General features: G+C 44.3%; 9 protein-coding genes across 10 annotated transcripts; 7 read left to right on the top strand and 2 right to left on the bottom strand.

Annotated features, from left to right (window-relative positions):
- The first annotated feature begins 4,155 nt into the window (after positions 1-4,155).
- On the top strand, positions 4,156-7,053 carry BDCG_06778 (glycosyl hydrolase family 76 protein). Its single transcript, XM_045422530.1, has 3 exons — positions 4,156-4,887; positions 4,975-5,684; positions 5,766-7,053. Exons 1-3 carry the CDS (start codon positions 4,758-4,760, stop codon positions 6,339-6,341), a joined length of 1,416 nt encoding a protein of 471 aa, XP_045278154.1. The 5' UTR covers positions 4,156-4,757; the 3' UTR covers positions 6,342-7,053.
- A 278-nt stretch (positions 7,054-7,331) lies between these two features.
- BDCG_06777 (assembly factor CBP4) lies at positions 7,332-9,912 on the bottom strand. The gene is made up of 4 exons (XM_045422529.1): positions 8,799-9,912; positions 8,640-8,712; positions 8,327-8,438; positions 7,332-8,112 (listed from the first exon to the last, which is right to left on the bottom strand). Exons 1-4 carry the CDS (start codon positions 8,834-8,836, stop codon positions 7,985-7,987), a joined length of 351 nt encoding a protein of 116 aa, XP_045278153.1. The 5' UTR covers positions 8,837-9,912; the 3' UTR covers positions 7,332-7,984.
- BDCG_06776 (uncharacterized protein) lies at positions 9,292-9,609 on the top strand (the record flags this gene model as incomplete). The annotated part of the gene is made up of 1 exon (XM_045422528.1): positions 9,292-9,609. One exon carries the CDS (start codon positions 9,292-9,294, stop codon positions 9,607-9,609), a length of 318 nt encoding a protein of 105 aa, XP_045278152.1.
- Positions 9,787-9,990, top strand: BDCG_17387 (uncharacterized protein; the record flags this gene model as incomplete). The annotated part of the gene is made up of 1 exon (XM_045426518.1): positions 9,787-9,990. One exon carries the CDS (start codon positions 9,787-9,789, stop codon positions 9,988-9,990), a length of 204 nt encoding a protein of 67 aa, XP_045281829.1.
- A 699-nt stretch (positions 9,991-10,689) lies between these two features.
- Positions 10,690-15,548, top strand: BDCG_06775 (chitin synthase activator). Its single transcript, XM_045422527.1, has 4 exons — positions 10,690-11,758; positions 11,822-12,365; positions 12,427-14,592; positions 14,709-15,548. Exons 2-4 carry the CDS (start codon positions 11,930-11,932, stop codon positions 14,834-14,836), a joined length of 2,730 nt encoding a protein of 909 aa, XP_045278151.1. The 5' UTR covers positions 10,690-11,758; positions 11,822-11,929; the 3' UTR covers positions 14,837-15,548.
- A 53-nt stretch (positions 15,549-15,601) lies between these two features.
- BDCG_06773 lies at positions 15,602-17,918 on the top strand. Of its 2 annotated transcripts, XM_045422525.1 has the most exons (4): positions 15,602-16,278; positions 16,518-16,690; positions 16,881-17,041; positions 17,158-17,918. In XM_045422525.1, exons 1-4 carry the CDS (start codon positions 16,231-16,233, stop codon positions 17,607-17,609), a joined length of 834 nt encoding a protein of 277 aa, XP_045281828.1. In that variant the 5' UTR covers positions 15,602-16,230; the 3' UTR covers positions 17,610-17,918. The 2 variants fall into 2 exon arrangements, with proteins under 2 accessions (XP_045281828.1, XP_045278150.1); XM_045422526.1 differs by having other exon boundaries at positions 15,602-16,690.
- On the bottom strand, positions 17,878-18,419 carry BDCG_06772 (NADH dehydrogenase (ubiquinone) 1 alpha subcomplex 2; the record flags this gene model as incomplete). Its single annotated transcript, XM_045422524.1, has 4 exons — positions 17,878-17,936; positions 18,004-18,036; positions 18,124-18,230; positions 18,334-18,419. 4 exons carry the CDS (start codon positions 18,417-18,419, stop codon positions 17,878-17,880), a joined length of 285 nt encoding a protein of 94 aa, XP_045278149.1.
- A 272-nt stretch (positions 18,420-18,691) lies between these two features.
- On the top strand, positions 18,692-20,257 carry BDCG_06771 (uncharacterized protein). The gene is made up of 4 exons (XM_045422523.1): positions 18,692-19,107; positions 19,208-19,223; positions 19,361-19,497; positions 19,648-20,257. The coding sequence occupies exons 1-4, from the start codon at positions 18,908-18,910 to the stop codon at positions 19,838-19,840; spliced, it is 546 nt and encodes a 181-aa protein (XP_045278148.1). The 5' UTR covers positions 18,692-18,907; the 3' UTR covers positions 19,841-20,257.
- A 65-nt stretch (positions 20,258-20,322) lies between these two features.
- On the top strand, positions 20,323-22,530 carry BDCG_06770 (alcohol dehydrogenase). The gene is made up of 3 exons (XM_045422522.1): positions 20,323-21,584; positions 21,784-21,879; positions 21,997-22,530. The coding sequence occupies exons 1-3, from the start codon at positions 20,456-20,458 to the stop codon at positions 22,083-22,085; spliced, it is 1,314 nt and encodes a 437-aa protein (XP_045278147.1). The 5' UTR covers positions 20,323-20,455; the 3' UTR covers positions 22,086-22,530.
- Positions 22,531-22,825: the final 295 nt, after the last annotated feature.

Below are 22,825 nucleotides of genomic sequence, written 5' to 3'. Positions count from 1 at the left end.
TGTTACCAAAAAGCGTTACTTTTTAAAAAATTAAAAATAGTCTAAAAAAAACCTTAAAATGTCTAAAAATAGTAACTTTATGCTAAGAATGGGACTAAATGGGACCAAATGGGACCACTTTCTCATTTTTTTCAAGTCATGGTTCCATTTTAAGATCTGATATATAGTCACTTTACATGTTTTTTTGATAGCCAGTCCCAGCGGGATTCACGCCAAGAAATGTATGGGACCAGACCAAATGGGACCAAACGTGAAATTCATGGTCCCGGCGGTCAGTCTATGCTTGAGCATATGTTTTCTTCTGATTCAAAGAAGAAGAAGAAGAAGAAGTAGAAAAGAAAGAAGAGCAAACTGAAGAGTCAGTGATTGTATTAGAAATTTTCAAAGTTTTTTGAACTGTGTTTGAAATTCTAAGTTTGAACTTGATCACTTTCTGTAGTTATCTAGTCTGAGCATGAAGAATTAACAGAACTTCTTCATTCATCTCACTCAGACACTGCTTTTCAAGAATTTTACTTACTTTTTCAAGTTTCTGTATTTCAAGAACTTGTTATTTCTCTATCTCTTCTTTCTTTCTTCTCTTCAGAATTTCAATCTCAGAAATAGTATTTGAGAAAGCATCTTTTTTCACATCAACTGAGTGTACTTTTGAACTCATTGTTCTTACTCAATGAAAAGTTGATCAGACTAATTCAATTAAGATATTTATTAAACTCTTTTGAATTGAAAAGTTGATCAGACTGTTTCAATTAAGAGGTTTCTAAGTCTGTTTTCAATTGAAAAGTTAATCAGACTATTTCAAAAGAAGAATCACAGACTTTTATATATAAAACACCTGATTTTTTTCACACTAGTTCAGTAACTAGGTTAGATTTTTGAAGAGAATCTAATAAACTAAAATTGATTTTTAAGATAAATCAATAAAATCTTTACAATCTCTTTCTTAAGATACAGTGAGGAAAAGTATGATATCAATTGATAGTAAATCAGATGATATGACAGTTTTTGAGAGAAAAACTGACAAAAAATAAATTAATTTTTTAAAGAGAAATTGATTAAAACTATTCAATTTTATTCTAAATTATTCAATTCTTCTCACACAACAGATATGCAACTCAAATCAGTTAATAAAGAGTGTAAAAAAGAATTAAGTATTAATGAAAGCTCTTCAGTCACTGAAAAAGTAATTCTTACTTAAAAGAATATAAAATTATGATAGAAAACAACTCTGTTTTTAATTCTTTGTAAGAATATTGTATAAAATTCAGAGAAAAACATCTTACTTTTTTAAGAGAAGTAAAAAACTATTTCTAAAATCTTTTTTTTGCATTAACTGCTGTAGAAGAATGAGATAGAAACTGCTAAGATATGTACTACTGTATACTCTCTATCAAGACTTTCTCTCTTCAGAGTCTTGATATTATAGAGAATATAAGTCTGTTTCTATATAATAATATAAATATTGTCAGCAGAATGTAGAGAAACTGATTATTTATATCTTAAAATAGAAGACTTTGTCAATGATTATATTAATATAGAGTTAATTCTCAAATTCAATAGAAATCTAGTGTTGCTGTTCTCAATTTCTTGCAGAATCTATTGAATATTGAGATATTAAAACTAGATTTAATATATCTCACTGTGCAGGGATCAAAGGCTCAGTCAGATCTTGAAGTATACTGATTTTATAGTTATTATGTCTGCTGATTATGTATTAAGTACAGTTGCTGAGATATCTTTTTATACTTTTCTGTCAGAGATGGGCCAGATTGAGAGAGATGATATAAGAGTGAGACTTGATATTGATGTTCAGATACACTGAAGACAGACTGTGAAGATTGCACTTCAGAAGTAGCTGTTGATTATATGCTTGATATTATCACTGAGGTATCTTTTTGTATTTTTCTGCTGGGGATGAGCCAGATTAGAAAGGGCAGTACAACAGTGAGACTTGATGTTGATGTTTTGAAACATCAAAGATAGACAGGGTTTTCGCAGAGGTTGCTCCTCAGATATCTCCACAACTACAGATTGGGGATCTTCCAAAATCAAGAAGATTGGTGCATATGGCTAGGTCTCTTCACCTTACAATTTGTATGGCACTTTGGCCCGGGGTTGTGGTGTGATAGGGGAGAACAGGGGATACTCCCACACAGGAGTTTCAAACAACATCTGGTTCACGTTTGGCTGGATAACTCCACCACCACACAGGGTATGCGGTCGGCGATGGGGTCAGAATGCTTGTATGATCGAGGGCTTTTCGATGGATCTATCGGCGGGTTCTTATTCGAAAAATCGAGCGAGTTCGTGGTGGAGCGGTTGAAGATCAGTTCAAGATTCATTTGACCATTAATATATAGTATATATACTGTCAATCAGTTGATAACTATTACTATATAACAAAGATAACTTCTAATTTAGTAATCTTAAGAGTATAGAGACTATACTCTTAAAGAGAAAAGTATTATTATACTTTCAGCTGTATTAAGATTTTATTACAGTTTTATACAGCTTATTACTTTTATATAAATAATTTTATCTTATCTGAACTAGTTTTTAATCACTCTATAACATTATTTAAATATATTATAGAAAGATCTAATTAATAAATATAAGAATCTTACTTCTATATAAGATTAGCAGATTACATTTTCTTAATAGTAAGATGTTACTGAGGTATTACTTCAGCTATTCTCACTTATAAAATAAAAGAAAAATATCTGTCTATTATCTATATAGAATAACTAGATACTGACTTCTTATTAAAAAAGTTAGTGATTTGTTTTTCTTCTATAGAAATATATACAAGAGTTACTACATATCTTATATAATTTTCTTAGTATACTAAGTATTATATCTGTGATATTCTTATAATAACTCTGTAGTCTATGAGCTCACTATTTAAGTAAGATAGTTAAGCTTACTTATATAGCTTTTTAAACAACTATCTCTATGTAATATCACTGACTAGCTACTACTTCAGTTTCATTATATTACACTCTATAAGTTTCTTAGTTAAGAATTTATAACTGAGAATTAGAGCTTTCAGTAGAAATCTATAAAGTGTAATAAAATAATCTATTAATCAGATATAATCTGCTATACTAATATAACTATAAATACTCTTATAAAGATATTAACTTTCAAGATTTATAAAAACACTCTAATTAATATAAGAATTCAAGTACTTACAGTCTGTAAAGCTCTGTAAGTATTTTAATATATATAAGATTTAATCAGATTAATATCTCTATATTAATTTTCTTTAATTTTTTAATTCTTATTCATCTTCTGTGAAATCTTAAATAGAAGATACTACTATTTTATATGTAATATTTCTTCTCTAGTTATAGAACTGCTCTACTAAGTTGTAAATATTTACTTAGTAAAGTAATAATTAAGAAAGATATCAGATTCTCTCTTTATAAACTGATTACTTTTATATAAATAAAGTATTCACTGATTACTCAGTAAATACTTATTAAATATAAAAGACTATAATAGTTAAATTTTAATAATATAATTAACTACTCTATAATATTATCTTTATTAAATTTTATATAAAATTTAATATTTTAAAATACTATTTTTGTAATAACTATATATTATTTATACTTTAAAATTATAATTTAAATAAATTATTATATTAAATTATTTAAATATATTTATATTTAATAAATTGTTTTTTAAAATTTAAAATTTCAAGAATTTTCAATATTTTATTTGTAATTTATAAAAATAATTATAATAAAAAAAATATAAAATTCTTAAAAATTAAAATATAAAATTCTTATATAAAATAATTTAATATTTATTAACTTATAATATATTTATATAAGAATTATTATTTTTAATAATATATTATATATATATATATTATTTTACTGTATTTTATTTTATTTTATAATTAAATTTATATTTTGATCAATTTTAATTATATTATAATAATTTTGAATTATATTATACTATAAGTCTTGATATTTATAGATTACAAATTAAAAAATTAACATAATGAATATTTATTGAGATATTAACATTTAAAGTTGATTATAATTCTAAACCTAATCGGACCCACAGGTATTACCTGTCCGGTAACTTACGGGAAATAGGCTCGACACGCGGCCAGCCAGGGGCAACATCGACGTAACCGCCCGCCAAATACCAAGAAAGTGTCTCAGCCCAGCTTCTGACCACAACAACTGACGCCCGCCTAACTTTCTATCTCCATCTCCGGCATTACATATCTCCTCTGTCTCTCGACCGACCACCATCTGTCCGCCAGCTTCCCTACCCTACCAGCACACCCCCGTCTCCCGTCCGTTTCTCATCTATCAGCTTCACTCGTTTCATTCATGTTCCCTTGCTGCCTGGATAACTATATTGCTGGTTGGTAACACATGGTTTTGTCCTATCATCGTCACTCAGAAACTCCTCCATCAGACTCCCCTCCCCTCCTTTTCCTCGCCTCTCCTGTCCTTGAGCCCGCAGAATTGTTCAACAACGGATCTAGAAGCCTCTTTTGCGCCTCCTGTTACCGACCTTTGCATCTTCGTGTTTGGCACACTGAACTCGAGTCCAACAGCGGAACACGGCTGAAAACTCCATCTACTCTTAGAACCTCAATAACCCTTTCGCAGATGTCCACCTGAACATCACTTTCAAGCGCTACACCCGCCCTCGTCTGCTCCCTGGACGACCGGCACCTCTGATATCATCTCAGACCTTCGTTCCGCGTTAAATTCTTCGTCGTTTTAACGATGAAACTTTTTCCGTCCGTGTCGTCGGCTTTGGCAAGTCAATCATGCACGACCTTCCTATTATTTACATTGCTAGGGGCCCAGGTGGCTCAGGCTCAGACACCAATTCCTTTGGACATTAAAGACCCAGGTATGATATAAATTTCTTATTTTCCGTCTTTTTTGTTCTTCTGTTGTATATCGGTTTCATGGACCTAATACTTCTTTCTGCTCTCAGCTTCGATCAAGAATGCGGCGAAAACGGTTGCAGAGAAAATGGTTTCCTATTACACTGGTTGGAGACCAGGAGACGTGCCTGGTAATTTGCCCGACCCATACTACTGGTGGCAGGCCGGCGCCATGTTCGGCGGCTTGGTTGATTACTGGTACTATACCGACGACGACCAGTTCAACGATATTACAATGCAGGCAATACTTCATCAAGTTGGGAGAAATAAAGACTTCCAGCCTGCTAACCAGTCCCAGACCTCGGGAAACGACGATCAGGGGTTTTGGGGCATAACTGCTATGGGTGCCGCGGAGGCGAAATTTCCGAATCCCCCCCCCGACCAACCGCAATGGCTTGCTTTGGCTCAAGCAGTTTTCCATACACAAGCAGAGCGGTGGCACAATGAGACCTGTAATGGCGGCCTGAAGTGGTCCATTAACACCTGGGGAACTGGCTGGCATTACAAAAATACCATTTCAAATGGATGCTTCTTCAATCTTGCTGCTCGACTTGCGCGGTACACAGGGAATGAGACGTACTTCAGGTGGGCAGAATCATCCTGGAATTGGGTGAGTGGCGTTGGACTCATTAGCCCAAAGTACGAATACTTCGATGGCGTAGACGATGATAACAATGTAAACTGCACCAAACGCAATCCCATCCCTTGGACTTACAACGCCGGTGTCTACATGTCCGGAATTGCCGCTATGTACAACATGGTGAGTAGCCATTCCCTCTGTTCTATTCTGTAGTCACCGCGCTCCCAGCATAAATATTAATTTTTTGCTCGCTCGACATAGACAACCGGCGAGGAACAGACGGCCTGGAAAGAGCGCCTTGAAGGAACTATCAAGCAAACAGAAACTACTTTCTTCCCGGAACGCAAGGGTCGAATCATGACTGAAGTCGTCTGCGAGGACGCTCGGGAAGATAAGTTGTGTGATACCGACCAGCGGTCGTTCAGAGCTTACCTTTCCCGCTGGATGGGTCAGACCATCAAGCTTGCCCCATTCTCAAAACCCCTGATCGCGCCAATGCTGGAGCGGTCCGCTGAAGCTGCCGCGAAGCAGTGCAGCGGGCCTGACCATGTGTGTGGCTTGCGCTGGTCGCGGCTCGCCGAGTGGGATGGTTTAAACGGCGTGGGCGAACAAATGTCAGCGCTGGAGGTTATCCAAAATAACTTGTATGATCTTGTTTCCGGCCCCGCGGACGAGAACACCGGTATCAGCAAGGGTGACCCCAATGCGGGAAGACGTGATCATGATGTACCCATTGAATTCTCTGAAATTACAACTGGCGATAAAGTTGGTGCTGGCTTTGTGACGTCGATAATCTTGTTGGGCATTCTTGGCGGTGCGTGGTGGTTGATTGCCTAAACCAGGACGGAAATAGTTGGGCGTATGGCGGAATCAGCGGCGTGTTAATTGAATATTGAAGGATCAAGCAAAGGTAGAGAGAGAAATCCAGAAGCTTCGCTCAAGACTCCTTAGTATTTTCTGTCGCTTCTTGCCACCGCAACGCCATTCCTATTTCTGATAGCGACATCTCTTCCTTTCCGGGTGAGAAGGTGGACGAAGACGAGTTACCCCAATGAAGCAGTCACTTTTTCTCCATCTTCCTCTATTGTTGTCATGTTGGAATTGACCTTTCAACGTTGCGTTTTCTCCCCCCCCCCCTCCCTTTTCTTTTTTTTTTCGTTTTTTATATATTTTATTTTTTACTCTCTTGCGAATCGAGTGGGAACTGGGCGTCATATCAGGGTATTTTTCTTATCGATTTCTCTTTTTCCAATTGCTTAACTTCACACACAACCTCTATTCATTTATTTATCTATTATTCTATATTTATTTTTATATCCCTGCGTCATATGTCGTTTTTCACCATCTAATCCCACTTCCCATTCCTCGCAAATGTCCTCGTCACTTGATTCCCTTCTTGTCCTTGCATTCCTTTTCTTTTTTTTCTCTACCCTCACCCCCTCTTCCTTTTCTCCTTTCTCTGTAACTTATCCTGGTTTGGGCCCACATGGGTTATTTTGTAACGCTACCCGTCGCATTTTCATACAAGATTTTCTATCTTTTTTTTTTTTTTTTTTTTTTTTTTTTTTTTTTTTTTTTTTTTTAAAATCCAAAATTCCCCTTTTAACAAAACTCCTCCTTACTATTATTTCATGAAGCCCTTTCTTTCTTTCTCTTCAGTGTCTTGGCCAACTGCCAAGTTTAAAACCAAGCACTCACCCGGCGAGCTTATGTATCAAGTGCTAGTGCTATCTAATCTAGCATGTTGTATAGGTTTACTGTGACCACATTGAATATCACGTATGTGCAGTTTGCATAGCTGAGAAAACGGGGAGATGATGTTTAATTGTTTAATTGTTTCTTTTTTTGTTGTCCTTGGTTAGCTACTCCTTCCTCTCGCGTTCCATTTGAGTTCGTATGTGTAATATTTTCTGCTCGCTTAAGTACATTTACGTACATGGTTAACTAAACGTTCACATACAGGAAATACGCCTAGGGAAGTCTAATGGGCTGGGGATGGAGATCGAGAGAGATGATAAGATAACGAAAATCTTCCTTGGATTGATGTAATATGGGCTTTGGTGCTGGTCTATGAAGGAGTACATATCAAAGAATCTGTTGTAGTTGTATAAATTCGATGGAAATTTTGTATACATATATATTTACATGATAAAATTGCGGTTCTTTCATTTCCAATTGGGACAAAAAGAAAAAAAAAAAAAAAAACTCCATAACTCCTTTAAGTAGTTTTTCCCACGCGATGCAAAACTCTCCCATCTCATCAAGAACGGGGTCTGGTGATGATGAAGAAAGGAGTCCCTTTCTTGCCTGGTGAACCAGGCTCAATTGTTGTGCCAATAATTAGGTGGTGTGAGGTGGTGATATGATACACGATGGACAACGTCAACAGTCCACAAAACTCAAAAAAAAAGCGGACGTAAATCGTTTTTGAGGCGTCCGGGGGAAGAAGGGAGGCGGAGTAAATAATAAAACGAGCCCAGCTACGATCCTTCGGCAAGTTCCTTTCTGATCTGGGCCTTTTGCCTTTCCGCTTCTTCCTGTTCCTCCTTTCGTCGCATGTCCAGTTGTCTCCGGCTCGTGGCTTCGTTTTCCTTCATGGCGTGCCAGACTATGCGTATCGTAAAGATGGGAGGTTAATTTTTTTTTTTTTTTTTTTTTGAAAGTTGTATTAATTGGGGGGAGGGAGGAGGTTTGATTTGGAAGCAAGATTGAAACGCAGTGAAAGGAAGGGAAGGGGGAAGGTTGTGGTTTATTGGTGTTAGAAAATACAAATGAGTAAAGAAAACAAGAAGCGAAGCACCCGAGGGCACCCCCCCACGTACTGGATTTATGAGACTTCGCATGCGTCTTTAACTGCGTCACAAAGGTGTCGAAGTCCTTCTGTCTCTGCTCACGCGTTTCAAGGTTCCGTTTTTGGAGTTCCGGGCTGAATTTCTGTATTTATCGGGCGGGTTTCCTGTCAGCTTTTTGCATTCATTCATTCATTCATTCATTCCAGCTCGAATTTGCGCGCATGGAAAAAAACAAAAACTCCTACTCTCCTCCGTCATAGACATGCGCGGAGCGTATGCGACTTGTTCCTTGTTCTTCAGATGCGGACGTGATAGGGTGTGGATAGTGGATATATTGGCGTACCTGGAACAGCTCCTCCTCTGTTGGCCGCACGTACTCGACGAGGAGAGGCCCGCCAATGCAGAGCAGCGCTCCTCTGTTATTGTAATAGATATTTGTCAATCTCAATCCAGATACGTGGGGGAAACTAACGATATGTTGTGTAAGGGAGCGAAGACTTACGCGCCCACCATTTTCACCGTAGTAACCAGTCGAGGCATATTTTCCCCGCCCGTCTGTTTCCTATTTGCGACTGAAGCGGGATTCGGGGACGGAAGAGCGATCGACAGGGAAGGATATGCGGGATGGCCAGGCGAAGGGGGAATGGGGAAGGGGGGTGGCTCCAGTTATTCCGGATTGCGGGAACTGTGCTCTTGGAGAGTGAATGGTAATGCGACTTGTGTGCTGGTTGGTGCGCAGCGAGCGATGATAGCCTGTTTGTGATCAGATATTGGATCCTTTCTCGAATTCGGAGCTTGTTTTGCGGAGTTGAGAGGGGTGTGGCTGAGTCACTAGTTAGCCATCCATCAGCCACTTGGGCGGGCATGTGGCGGTGCAGGCCCTTTAGTCAAAAGGGAGCGTTTTGATAGCTTGCTCATATTATTTTACATAGGATGGGAATCTGGGATACGGCTAGTTCGTATTGCGCTTGTCATTGTCTGTATCTTCTACAATTATGAAGGGCTTCCTGATCCCGACACGGCCTATCAATTACGGACTCTGTGGAGCCAGAGAAAACAGCCAAATCCGTTGCCAAATGCTGCCGATCAAACATGTCCTGTTGATGAAATCCCAGGGCCAACGAGAGATGGAGCTTCTGCGGGGGTACAGTGTTGTTTTGCGACCAGTTTTGCCAAAACTTCATGACAGATTGGCGGTGATTAAGGGGAAGAGGGGACAGGATCCTGCAATGCTTGCGCAGAAGCCGTCCAAAAACAGAGATATCAGCTGCGCAGGACAGAAGGTCGTTGCGCGGAAGAGGCGGAGGTGTTAGCTTTTTGTACCCTCTGGGTTGTTTGGAATTGAAGTCAACATGGATACCGTCGAGTCTGCGGATATTTCGCGCTGGTTGGCTGCGAAATCACACATCAGACCAGCGAACTAAGCACGAAGGGGCGGTGATGTATCTCCTCATTCGCCCTTGTTCTCTGGTTCAAACGCAAAAGCTGTGATGGAGGCAACAGCAGAAACTGCTCCTGCGTCAACCAGCAGCCATTCATTCATCCGCTCCCTTAATCTGGACAGGTTGTGCGGTGAACGAAACAGCAAGGAACAGGCGCTAAAATCTCAAATGATAAATAACAACGGAGACGAACCTTACACAGGTAGGATCATGAGGTTTCCTGCAAACCGAAATCGCGACGTCATGGACTAGCCAAGCTATGTTGGAATTTGACGCCGATCCTTAATCATGGAGCTTTCATCCATGCCATTCGTCGGGACATGGTGTTTCACAATCCTGAATTGGGTGCGAAAATCTTCAGCCTGCCTGACACAACGGTGAAACGACCTGGGATAATAGCCAAACAAGAAATCGGATAGTTATCCCCTTTCCGATGTCAAACTTCTTACTTTCTTCTTTTACGCCCGCAGTTTGGATCATTCCTGAACACGCATTGGCGCCCGATACATTCTTCTATTGAAGATCATCCACTGCACTGCGGGATGGGCGGAGAATATTTCCTTCTAGGGAGAGCTCTTTTCTCTATGCCCTTATTAACAGCTATTATAGCTCTGTGTGGTGATATTGTTTTGAATTGATAGCGATCTGTAAACATATCAGGGCGATGGCGTTGGGTGAAATGTGGGAAAGGGATTCGAAGAAGAGACTGAAGCAGAATTCTGTCTTATCACTATTTTAATATCCATGTCGTTCGACATAACTTAGATACTTATTAGCCCCCGAGCAGGTACTCTAGATAAAACCTCCATACGCTAAGGACAGAAGAGAAATGTGCCTTGTCATCGAGATCGCCGCCTGGTGCGGACAAACCCCTCTGGTCATCCCGACGACGAGACAGGGCCACGTCCCGCTCCACAAAGTTGATATACTTCGGCTCATTTTCCAATTTTTTATTTTTTTATTTTAGGTTTCTTTTTTCGTGTTTCTATGAGTTATATGTGGCTGATTCCAGAGTACCGAGTAATAATAATAATAATATCCCACCCCAGCATCCCACATCAGCACTTGCGGCAAGCTCGAGAGTCGGGAACAGGAACAAAAGTCTATTTCCCAACCAACTACATTCTGGAGGACTTTCTTTCTTCCCCTGCTTGCTGAACAGTGAGCAGAACTCATGTCGTTATATAATTACAACGGAATAGCTATTTGAAAGATGAGACGAGTATAATTGAGTATTGCGTAATACGGATACCGTGGATAACGACCTAGGCACTCCCTACCCACAGATCGCGGCCAATCCGCCCTTGCCCGCCCTAATAACGGGCGCCGACTGTTTTTTTGGCTCCGTCTCCAGCGTGTCACAGTGGGTAATGGGTAATACCGCGGTCACGTTTCTGCAGGGGCATCGAGCCTCATCTTGTTTTTCTCCGCTCTCGTCTGCGATGTTTCTTCTGCTGCTCTGTCGCCTCCATAGGATAGGCACTCTCTTGCGCGCTTTTATTTACTGTCAGGCGCTGGCATGGTTGCACCAGAGCAGAGCAAACGTTTGTCAATTGTGATTGGCTGCCCCTTTGGCTGCGTTACGGCCAGTCCCCCTCCCCTCCCCTCCTCCCCTCTCGTGCTACCGGGAGCATAGGGGCATGTGAGACGTCGCAACGCCAGCTCAACAACTTGTCCTTCGTTTCTCTCCCCTGATACTAGATAAAGCGGGCTATCTGCTGGCCACTGCTTTTGTATCAGTATCATCAACGTTGATTTTGCTGGTGGGAACACTCTTTTCGTGGTCGCATTTCGACGTCCTCCGGCGCGCAGCCATCTATCTCTACCTGAATACACCCAGTCTGTAAATTCTGGAATAGATCTGAGTCATTTACGATTCAAGGGACACTTGTCGATAGTTTCCTCTACACTTGGATACACCCTTATACTTCGAACTGGTGAACGTACTTCACGCTTCAAGGGTTTGCCCTGCTGTTACTACATTCCTTTTGCGGTACCGATTTAAACCAGAGCTCCCCTTGTTAGTATATATATTTTATATTAAGAAAAAGTAAATGCTTCATTGCTAATTTTAGTTTGCTAGGTTATATATTTGTCGCAGCCTTTTATTTCTCCTAAGCTTTCGACATCTACGAAACCAGAGCGCGAAGGCCTTGTTTGGATAGTGCACCTTCCTTTCGTATAACCTATCATGGCATACCCGCAGAGGGGAGGCCCTCCTCCACGACAGTACAACGACAGACCACACCCCCCACCCCAGAATTATGGCTATCAAGGGCGGGGACGGGGTGGCTATGGGCCTGGGCCTGGGCCTCGAAATCCGAACTACGATGACCGTGGACAATACTACGATGATCGCCGGGGATATGGAGGAGGTGGTGGTGGAGGTGGAGGAGGTGGTGGTAGTGGTGGTGGACAACGGGGTCGTGGAAATTATGGCCAGTATGGTCCTCCGAACCGAGGGCGCGGAGGTCCACCACCAGACCGGTATGGATATGGCGAGCGTCGCCCTATGAACGGGCCACCACCACCAGGACCACCGCCTGGACCATCACCTGGACCACTTCCACCTAATTTTGATAAATCATTCCCTCGACCTCCACCGCTCCAGCAGAGGCCAAGACATCGTAAGTTGAAACGCAATGATGCCTGCTCGTGGCCTCCTCCGGTACTGACAGATTTGCGCAGCTAACGATGCGCCACCGTTGTCGCCTACACATCAGGGAGAATCCCCGTCTGATAATCCGTTTCCTACTTTCCCAGCAAGGAGGCGGGGGAATTCAAACGAATTCGACAGGCGAATGGCTAACTTGGACATAAATGACCCGTCTATGGGACCCCCTGAACCAAGACCACATACCTCAAACTCTAGCCGCCCTCCTCGACAAAGACAGCAGGAACTGCCACCATGGGGTGGGGCACCTGGCGGCAGAAACATGGCACACCCATCGGGCGTTGAACCTCCGATGGGACCAAAGAGGAGTGCGACGATGCCACTTAGCCAAGGTTCGACTGGCCCGCAGTATCCAGGACAGCAAACATGGCAGGAACCACCTATGCCACCTCTAGGCACGGCTGGCGGTTCGAACCCAAACATCGTATCTTATTCGGAGGGCGACGTAACGGACAATGGAAGAGACCTGCCAGATGACTTCCTCGATGCCTACCTAGGACCCCATGATACAGGAGAGTCGGATATGCCGAATTTCAGCGCAATGGCGGATGTTGCTGATGACAATATTGTGCCTATTGATACACCACGGGGTAATGGGTCGTCGACTCCTAATACTGGAAATGGTTACACTGCTTATCGCCCTGGAGCACCCGCTTCAAGCAACAACGCACATTCGCCAGCAAATCAATTTGAGAATGCGGGGTTCCAGTTTGACCTTCCTCCCTCTCCCGGTGCAGCATACGACCACCGTCAGGGAGTAGATGACTATGGCCCACCCTCGACTAGTGCTTATCCCCAACGCCAACCAACTGGAGGTATGCCAGCTGGACCTGCATATCATGGAGATCCCGGAGGTGGGATGGGTGGATATGGCGCCAGACCACCACCCAAGCAATACAGCCCTCCAGGCCAAGGCGCGCCTATGCACTATCATGAAGACCAAGGCGGGTACCACAATCAGTCCGGTGGTTTTTCACCTATAGATAACCCGTCTCAAAATCTGGATGCGCTTCCTCGTCACCCGGTTCCGTTCCGCCCCGGTCTAGATAAGGGGGGGAAACCACCCCCAATCAGGCAGTACGATAACCCTCCCCCCATGCCACCACAAGGCCAACCGGGCCACGGACACCCGCCCCCACCCCCGGCGGCGCATGACAGACCGGCCTCGGCAACCCTAACCCACGAGGAACTCAATCGTATTCAACACGCTGCCAAGAGTAATCCATCAGATCACAAAGCTCAACTTTTCCTTGCTAAAAAGCTGGTTGAAGCTTCTATGGTCCTGATAGATGACAACGGAAGGGCTGATTTAAAAACTAGAAACAAGAACCGCGAAAGGTATATTTTTGACGCCCACAAAATAGTCAAGAAACTAGTGAGCGCAGGGTACCCGCCTGCGATGTTTTATCTGGCAGATTGTTACGGCGAAGGCCAACTCGGTCTAGAGGTTGATCCAAAAGAAGCGTTCTCCTTGTACCAATCTGGTGCGAAGGCCGGACATTCAGAATCCGCTTACAGACTGGCCGTCTGTTGTGAGATGGGCTATGAAGGTGGTGGAGGCACCAAGCGGGATCCAATGAAGGCTGTGCAATGGTATAGGCGCGCTGCCGCACTGGGGGATACCCCTGCAATGTATAAGATGGGTATGATCCTCTTGAAGGGTCTGTTAGGACAACAAAGAAACCCTCGAGAGGGGGTATCCTGGCTGAAACGAGCCAGTGAACGCGCGGACGAGAGTAATCCCCATGCGCTCCACGAGCTAGCATTGCTATATGAGAACCCCAATGGAATCGACGCTGTCATCCAGGATGAAGCGTATTCCCGAGAACTCTTGGAACAAGCCGCGGAGCTTGGGTATAAGTTTTCGCAATACCGTCTCGGTATTGCCTATGAGCATGGCCTGCTGGGATGTCCCGTCGATCCCCGCGTGAGTATCATGTGGTACTCGCAAGCAGCTGCGCAAGGCGAGCACCAGGCTGAGCTGTCACTCTCTGGCTGGTATCTTACTGGGGCAGAGGGAATTTTGCAACAGAGCGACACGGAGGCATATTTATGGGCACGTAAGGCAGCCATGGCGGGGTTAGCGAAGGCCGAGTATGCGATGGGTTATTATACCGAAGTTGGGATTGGAGTTCCAGCCAATTTGGAAGATGCCAAGAGGTGGTACTGGAAAGCGTCTGGTGAGTTTTGGTTTCTCCCTCTTGCAATGGATTCCTTTTCGTCTTTCGTGGTTTGGCAATTCCTATCTACTCATCCAGGCCTCATATTCTGACAACTTCCTTTCTTTTCTTGCTAGCACAAAACCATATGAAAGCCCGCGAGCGTCTGGAGGATCTGAAGCGTGGTGGCGCCAAAATGCAGAAAACGCGAGTTTCGCGGTCCGCCGTCAACAATCAGAACCAAGGCGACTGTGTCGTCATGTAAAACATGTATGAAGCAGCTAGCCAGCTATCTTCCGTCCTATCGAGCATGGTCGGTGTTCCTTGAAGCTATTTTTGTTTCTACGAAGCCATTCGGGCAATGAAGTTTGTACTTCAAGCTTCTGGATATCTTTTTTCTTTCTTGATTTTTATTCCCCCTTCTTCTCCCTATTTTCTCTATTCTTCGCCTTTTATTTTTTTATTTTTTATTATTTTTTGTTTTTGAAAACGCCCTATCAGAACTACGTACATACTAATGATACCATTATATTTCTTCTTGCATCTATTCTTATGTTTTACTTCTCAAGCTTCACTTCACACGTTTACCTTACTTTTCTTGTGTCTTTTTTCTTTCTTTCTGTTTCATATTCCTTTACTCATTATTGGGACCAATCCACCCCCCATGCATGCTTCATGGAATTTAAAGACTGGATATTGAATTTTGGAACTTGTCAATTAGGGATATGAAATACGGGGCTGTGTGCCCTGAGCCTAGACGCTCGGGCTCGGGACAAGCCCTATAATAGGGGGGAGGCAGTTGTAACGGTAGGCCCTAGGGCGCAAGCAAGCCACCACTATAAGGATGGGTATTTGCGTTTACGGACGAGATTGTGATATAACGGTACACCGGGACGCATTAAGGCTTTCTTTTATTCATGATAGCCAAATAAATCGACGTGTGGAATTTTGTCTATGGGAATATGTAGAAATAAAGATTTTTTTTTTTTTTTTTTTTTTTTTTTTTTTTTTTTTTTTTTTTGGCAGACATTTTTCTTTTCCTTTCCCTTCCAACCAGATGATATATTCAAGATGTTCGAGCCCGACTCCCTCACTTCGGTTAGAGGAGAATAATGGTGTTGGCCCCAGCACGGAATTATGGCGGTGTTACACTATTAATAATGTTGGAGAAGATGGTTGGTTATATTTAAGAAGGAATCTAGCAGCTACGTGGTCTTTGTTTATAGGGTTCAGCGAACGCCCTTGAATCACTTTGGGGTGGCGGGCGACAGCAGTCAGGCCTCTGGCAGATCCCATCGGGGATCCAACACCCCCCCCGGCCCAACCTTGGAACTATACCTGCCATAGAAAGAGAGAATAAAATTAGAATAGAGATATAGGTATTGGTATACTATGCATAGCGCATGCCCAACATCGAACCTCCCGCTCTATCCCTCTTCAGCGTTGTCCTCCTTCTCGGACTCCTAATATCATAAGTTACATCGCCCTGTCTCCCTCATTTCTTACCGCTCCGACGGCACCCTGTGGACGAGGTGGGGGGACCCCGTGGCACATTTTGATACCCCCTCGCTTCTACGGGGGGTAAAGAGCTCTTTTGCGATAGCAGAAAGCAAGAAGATTGGAGTGGATAGAGAGAGGAGCCGTGCTGTTGAGGTCACAATGTCGCCGTTAGAGAGGACGCCGGTTTATTTCCTGAGTCATGGAGGGGTGCGTTAATTCATTTATTTATGTGTTTATTTATTCCATACTTTTGTTTTGTCTGAGTTTTTGCTGCTTGCATTCAACGTCCATCTCCAAATCTATCAAGTTTTCAATTTTGTTCACTTACTTGAATCTCCACCGGGGATGTATAACCTTCATGGCCCCCTCTCCCTATATTTTGAAGAATTTATTATCTATTAACTACTGCACCTTCCATGCTTAACATTTCTCTACCTCACAACTAGCCAAACATCATGTACGACCATGATCATCCAGCCCATCGCAAGCTGCAGGAAATCGGGCGGGAAATCACTAGCAAGGTGAAGCCTCGTGCCGTGGTCGTTTTTTCCGCCCACTGGCAAGCGTTAAGAGATACAGTCGAGGTGAACAATGCTGAGATCACTGAGCTGATATATGAGTATGTTGCACTTTCTTACTTCACTTTGCCAGTCCCCTTTTCGTCGTCCTGGGAGGTTTCCTATGCCAGTTGCAGCGGGCGAAAATTGGGCGGATATTTCACTTGCTCATTGATGAGGAAAACAGGATCAATGAGCAGGAAGAAACATAGACACGGCATGTTCTGAGCTAACCCGGAAGATTATATGTAGCTTCTATGGATTCCCCAGCCATTATTATGAAGAGAAATTCCCCAACGTGGGGAGTAGGGAGATCGCGCAGAAAGTGATAGACGCAATTCGGGGAGCAGGGATGAAAGCGGAGGGAGTGAAGAGAGGACTGGATCATGGTGTTTGGGCTAGTTTTAAATGCGGTATGTCCTCAATAGTCAACCCCCTTTCCAGCCACGGTTTAGGGTATTGTACGGAGTACTACCTTGGTGAAAAATTGAGCACTAAAACAATGAAAATATTGATCCATTTTTTTTAGCATTCAACACTGACCAAAACCCCCTGAACGTTCCCATCGTCCAAGTCTCCCTTTTCAAAACCGAAGACCCCATCCAGCACTACCGCCTGGGCCAAGCCGTCGCCAAACTCCGCGAGGAGAACATCCAGATCATCGTCTCTGGAATGGCAGTGCACAACCTGCGAGACCTCCGGTTAACGTACGGAGATTCTAAGCCAATGCCGTACACGACTAGTTTTGACGAAGCGCTCAAGGACGCTGTCACCACGCCACCGGCGCAGAGGGAGAAGGCATTGGTTGATCTGTTGAAGCGCGCGGATGCGCGGCAGGCCCACCCCACGTTTGACCATTTGTTGCCCATCCATGTGGGAGCGGGAGCTGCGGGGGAAGATGTTGGGAAGCGGCTGTGGACTCTGGAGGAGGGCAGCATGAGTTGGGCGCAGTTTAGGTTTGGGGAGGTTGGCGCGGACTGAAAGAGATTTGGATTTTTGGATGATGTATTCTTATTCTAGCTTTTCCTTCATCTTTTGTTTTCTTTGTGGAGTGGGACGGGGGAGGTATCTTTCCCCTTCCACCCCCAACTGGTCTCGGTTTCTCAGTGCGTATAGCATGCTTTTTGAATGTTGGATAATAAAGGCATCGTATCTTTCTTGGATGTGGAAGGAGCCATTGTTCTATTTTGAGTCGTGTATATATATGTACAGAAACAGCGGAAAAGGAAGATAAATCATGGCGCGCGGACTATATTGAGTCCTTCACCAAAGCTGTAACTTTCTCCTCAATCTCCTTATCTGTCAAGCCTAAATGTTTGCCAGAGTCAGTTCTGTCCACAGTCAAACTTGTGGTGGTGATGAAATTTATCCATACCTAAGAGGGGTTCTTGCTTCTCCTTCCCCAATTCTGCGAAAAACGACAAAGAGTTAACATATATTGCGAATAGAACAAAGAACAACGTATAAACCCCCTCATAGCCCCGTACACACATACCATATCTCGCAAACACCCTTGGTTCAGTATCAAATGCCTCCCGCATCATGACGGGTACGTGTGGGTTGTTTTTCTTCATGGTTGGGTATGCGCGCTTCAGGAACGCTCTATATCCACACATCCAATCCCAAAACAGTCAGTCAAAAATCTATGGAACAGAACACCGTGGGCAATACTATATTCGAGAGACTGGAGACACCAGTTTCATACCTGGTCGCATCGCTGTGAGGAGATGAGTTGCAGAAGAGGAACCGCAGCTCCTTCAAGCTCTTGTTGAAGGCGTATCTCGCAGACATCGCGGGCGGGTCCGAGTCGGGGGTAGTGTCAGAAGGATGAAGGCTGATTCCCACACACGTCCTTATAGGAGGTTAACGGCAGGCTTTAGAGCTCAATTGAGCTGTTTCTTGGACAGGTTTCAAGGGCGATCTGAGTTCCGGAAGTTGTTTGATGACCATCAGAAGCTCTCAATTGTGATCATGCAACTATATTACATAAGCAGATAGACCACGTGACTAGGGGCGAACATCGGAGCGCCGAGACCAAGATATTGCTCGCATTTGAACTATGACTGCGCGCGTCGATGTCGAGATAGAATATCTGAGCAACAGACCAGAGAAAGGAGATCTATTTCCTTGGTGTAGTTACTTTTATTACATTGCTTCTCGGGCTTTTCTCTCCTCTCTCTTACATTCCTTCCTTGGACTATTTTGTAACCAACGCTTTTTCGCTCCCCCGTTTCCCACCCCCCTACATAACATTTTACAGACAAACATCTCCGCCCGTCATGTCTACCTCAAGAGTTGGCCTGCGCTTCTTCCAGAACTACAGATCTGCTTTCCAGAACCTATCAAGTCCCCTCCGCAGACATGGATTGAGATCTCGGCGATTCCAAAGCACTGAAGCCGGCTCGTCCACTGCTCCCCAACAGAGCTTCCTGCAGCGGTCATGGAACAGTCCCATCGGCCTCAAGACGGTGCATTTCTGGTATGATATCAAATCTCAACGGTTCACTACCCGTTTTTACATTTCAATTAGGGATGAAAACTGCCGCTAACCTGGGTCGCTTTTCCCGTGAATGTTGCAGGGCCCCGATCATGAAGGTGTGATATCATACACATTTATTCCCCTCCGATTTTTCGCAAAGCGCGGTTGCCCGCACGATATAACTACACGGGATATCGTTATGGGACATCACTACAGTGTCGAAGAGCCAGCGGCATGCTGATTACATTTGCAGTGGATCCTCGTTCTAGCCGGCCTCTCTGATCTCACACGACCCGCCGACAAGCTCTCTCTAACTCAGAACGGTGCCTTGATGGCCACCGGCGCAATCTGGACGCGATGGTGTTTCGTCATTAAACCAAAAAATATCCTGTACGTCGTACCATGCCACATTGTCGATTGAATATTGTTGTTCCCAAAATTGGCGCGCGACGCTTAGTCGCTTCTATATGTTTTTCTTGTGTGATTGTCGTGAGCCACTTTTATCAATTGATGGTCAAAGTTCCTAACATCAACCCCCAGTCTCGCCGCGGTTAACTTCTTCGTTGGATGCGTGGGATTCACGCAAGTTACTCGTATCTTCCTGCATAGACGAGCTGTCGATGGGTCGGCTAAAGAGGCACTGAAGGACATGACCCACGAAGCTACCGATCCCGTCAAGGCCGCCGTGATCAAAGTTGAGCATAAGGCGGAGGAATTGATTAAGAAACATTAAATACTAGAGAGGCAAAATATGACGCTAGGGCTTTTCTCTTTAGCGGGGAGGAAGGGAAATGTGTGGGGGCTGATGGGATAAATCTAATTCTTCTTATATATAGTTGGACCAGAGGCTATATACATTTGGGAGGATGATTCAGAACTTTGTTTCTGGCTTCTTGGGCATGCAATAAATAATACCTAGTCAGTGAACCTTTTGCATAAAGTATAAAGTATGTAGATTGGGATATTTAGCTACCATACGTAGCTTCTCCGCATGCACCGAACAGCTAGCTACATTCAATTATTCCCCACAACTTTGCCCCCAATTACGTAGAAATGATTTGTCGGGTTGTGGGCATCCGTCATAGATGTCAAGCGAATGCTTCAGTCTTCCCGTAAATCATGCCACACGGCTTGGACGGGACCTAGGAACGGGGTTGATTGGATAAGAAACCTTCTGTCGTCATTGACCTCTAGTTATCTGGATCATTGCCATCATCTAAACCTAATTTCCCGTAGCCCCGCGACGACATTTTAAATATGATGGGTCCGTTTCAGTCCGCAGGTTTATATTTGGAGTCATGGTATCTTAGTAAATAGTTGAGCCTCAAGTGTATATATGTAAGTGGCTATGTGCTGCCAATCCTACGCATCCCTGGGGACGAAAGCGTCATTGACGACACTGGCTGCAAGACTTGGAACTAGAAGCTATACGACATCCTCACGTCTCTTGAACTGCGGAGCCTTGTATAACAAATACCAGCTTCCCTTCCGCCCCTCCCTCCTCCCAGCGCCAGTTCAAAAATATACACCTGCAGCCTCCTCCTCCTCCTCTTCCTCCTCCTTCTCTACCCCCTTCCCCCTTTTCCAGCAAGCAACGTTTACAACCACTCGCCCCGCCAGCATGAAAGCCCTCGTCTACAAAAGCGCCGGCGTCGTCGGCATCGAAGAGCGTCCCAACCCAACGATCCAAAGCCCCACAGACGCCATCGTGAAACTCACCCACACCACCATCTGCGGCACAGACCTGCACATCATCAAGGGGGACGTACCCACCGCCCAGCCCGGCCGCGTGCTGGGCCATGAAGGCGTCGGCGTGGTTCAGGAAGTCGGCTCGAGCGTCCAGGGCTTCGTGTGCGGAGACGCCGTGCTCATCTCGTGCATTACGGCGTGCGGTGCGTGCCCGGCGTGCCGCAAGGGGATGTCGTCGCACTGCGTGTCGGGCGGGTGGATTCTAGGCAATAAGATCGACGGCACGCAGGCGGAGTACGTGCGCATCCCGCATGCGGCGTCTTCGCTGCACAAGCTCCCCAAGACGGTTGACCTGCAGGCTGCGGTCATGCTGTCCGATGCGCTGCCGACAGCCATGGAGTGTGGGACGCTGAATGGCAAAGTTCAGCCGGGAAGCACGGTCGCTGTTATCGGGGCCGGAGCGGTGGGCATGTCCGTGATGATGACGGCGATGCTGTATTCGCCGGCGCTGCTTGTGATGGTGGATGTGGATGATGGGAGATTGGCGATGGCGAAGAATCTCGGGGCACACGAGACGGTTAATAGTAAGGATTCCAAGCAGGCTGTGGACAGCTTGTTGAAGATGACCGATGGGCAGGGGTTTGATGCCGTCATTGAGGCTGTGGGTATCCCTCACACTTTCCACCTGTGTCAGGAACTTGTTGCGCCTGGGGGTGTTATTGCAAATGTGGGCGTGCATGGGACGAAGGTTGAATTGTCTTTGGATAAGCTATGGGATCGGAATATCTGTAAGTATACCACATCTACGTGGTTGCGTGTTGCGTGTTGCGTGCCATGTGCCATATGCTCCTCGTTCGCGGAGAACATGGACATCCCCCAATATGCGCGCTGGCGATTTGGGGGCTACAGCACAACTACCAGCATCCAAGACTTGAAGCCCTAGTAAGAAGAACATCTGCTGAGCCATATCCCGTTTAAATCCAACAGGTATCACCACACGGCTTGTGGACGCGGTCACGACTCCAATGCTACTGAAGCTTTTCCAAGCCGGCAGACTGGATACCTCCAAGCTCACAACGCACCGTAAGTGGCGGCCACAATCCTATATATTTCCTTCTTGAGTCGAGTTCCCCACATTGCGTACTGCCTATAATAATAATAAGGGACTTTCATACTGAAAATATTACCTACTTCACACAGGCTTCTCGTTCAAGGAATGCGAAGAGGCATACAAAGTCTTTGGCGCTGCGGCACAACACAACGCTCTGAAGGTGTTGCTAAGTATGTGAGAAGAAAAAGAGGAGAAGAGGAAAAAATAAACAAATCGAGGAGGAAGAAGGGCTTTCTTTGGGCAATTTCACTCTTCTGCGTCTTGAGATTTGAGTGTTGAAAACATCATATGCATTGTAAAATATTTTCCAAATGGTTCAGAGGCAGGTCGGATATCATGATTTGTATGTGGTTGTGGTGATTTGACAACTTGGGGCATTTTCTTTCATATTCATGTCATGTCATGGAGTAAGATGTCGTCTGCAGCGCTCAATAACAATGGAGCGATGTAGTGTGGTGCTCTACATGTGCTTTAAGGTCTGCTTGGAGAAGTATATAGTGTATCTAGATTTTTCTTTGCTAGTTAATGTCAAAATTCGCTGCTCGTAGCCCGATCACCTGACCTTGGCCAGGAGGAAGAAACCGTAGATTCTTTATTATCACTGATATTTAAATATAGCATCTGTTTATAAACAGTAGTTATACATTGAGAGTCAGATCAGCTCTGCTTGGAGATGCTGAATGACGTTGAAAGCCTCAAGCAGCACGCTTCTTTGAATCACAATATATATCTTCGATGGCTGCTCTTCTGAGTTAAGACAGGAAGCAGGGGAAGGCGTGGTTGTAGTAGAGAGGTAAAGGAGTTTTCTATGTGGCTTAGAATTAGTTGCGAGATATGTTGTGTCCTATCTTGGCTGTCTTCCATATCATACATATCATGTCATGGGATGAATTTCGAGTGTTTTTTGCGAGCGAAAGT

This window comes from Blastomyces dermatitidis (genome assembly GCF_000003525.1).
Source record: "Blastomyces dermatitidis ER-3 genomic scaffold supercont1.7, whole genome shotgun sequence".
Lineage (NCBI taxonomy): Eukaryota > Fungi > Ascomycota > Eurotiomycetes > Onygenales > Ajellomycetaceae > Blastomyces > Blastomyces dermatitidis.
The sequence above is the reverse complement of the archived record's forward strand: the minus strand, read 5'-3'. Positions and strand labels throughout refer to the sequence as shown.

What these genes read in the sequence shown, in the direction of transcription:
- BDCG_06778 (XM_045422530.1), top strand. Translation starts at nt 4,758, where the DNA reads ATGAAACTTTTTCCGTCCGTGTCGTCGGCTTTGGCAAGTCAATCATGC. An exon ending in TTTGGACATTAAAGACCCAG is followed by an intron (nt 4,888 to 4,974) that starts GTATGATATAAA and finishes TTCTGCTCTCAG; the next exon opens with CTTCGATCAAGAATGCGGCG. An exon ending in TTGCCGCTATGTACAACATG is followed by an intron (nt 5,685 to 5,765) that starts GTGAGTAGCCAT and finishes CGCTCGACATAG; the next exon opens with ACAACCGGCGAGGAACAGAC.
- BDCG_06777 (XM_045422529.1), bottom strand. Translation starts at nt 8,836, where the DNA reads ATGCCTCGACTGGTTACTACGGTGAAAATGGTGGGCGC. An exon ending in CAGAGGAGGAGCTGTTCCAG is followed by an intron (nt 8,439 to 8,639) that starts GTACGCCAATAT and finishes CGATAAATACAG; the next exon opens with AAATTCAGCCCGGAACTCCA. An exon ending in TGCGAAGTCTCATAAATCCA is followed by an intron (nt 8,113 to 8,326) that starts GTACGTGGGGGG and finishes CGATACGCATAG; the next exon opens with TCTGGCACGCCATGAAGGAA.
- BDCG_06775 (XM_045422527.1), top strand. Translation starts at nt 11,930, where the DNA reads ATGGCATACCCGCAGAGGGGAGGCCCTCCTCCACGACAGTACAACGAC. An exon ending in CCAGCAGAGGCCAAGACATC is followed by an intron (nt 12,366 to 12,426) that starts GTAAGTTGAAAC and finishes AGATTTGCGCAG; the next exon opens with CTAACGATGCGCCACCGTTG. An exon ending in GTGGTACTGGAAAGCGTCTG is followed by an intron (nt 14,593 to 14,708) that starts GTGAGTTTTGGT and finishes TTTTCTTGCTAG; the next exon opens with CACAAAACCATATGAAAGCC.
- BDCG_06773 (XM_045422525.1), top strand. Translation starts at nt 16,231, where the DNA reads ATGTCGCCGTTAGAGAGGACGCCGGTTTATTTCCTGAGTCATGGAGGG. An exon ending in ATTTCCTGAGTCATGGAGGG is followed by an intron (nt 16,279 to 16,517) that starts GTGCGTTAATTC and finishes CCTCACAACTAG; the next exon opens with CCAAACATCATGTACGACCA. An exon ending in ATCACTGAGCTGATATATGA is followed by an intron (nt 16,691 to 16,880) that starts GTATGTTGCACT and finishes GATTATATGTAG; the next exon opens with CTTCTATGGATTCCCCAGCC.
- BDCG_06771 (XM_045422523.1), top strand. Translation starts at nt 18,908, where the DNA reads ATGTCTACCTCAAGAGTTGGCCTGCGCTTCTTCCAGAACTACAGATCT. An exon ending in ATTAAACCAAAAAATATCCT is followed by an intron (nt 19,498 to 19,647) that starts GTACGTCGTACC and finishes ATCAACCCCCAG; the next exon opens with TCTCGCCGCGGTTAACTTCT.
- BDCG_06770 (XM_045422522.1), top strand. Translation starts at nt 20,456, where the DNA reads ATGTGCTGCCAATCCTACGCATCCCTGGGGACGAAAGCGTCATTGACG. An exon ending in GCTATGGGATCGGAATATCT is followed by an intron (nt 21,585 to 21,783) that starts GTAAGTATACCA and finishes TAAATCCAACAG; the next exon opens with GTATCACCACACGGCTTGTG. An exon ending in CTCCAAGCTCACAACGCACC is followed by an intron (nt 21,880 to 21,996) that starts GTAAGTGGCGGC and finishes TACTTCACACAG; the next exon opens with GCTTCTCGTTCAAGGAATGC.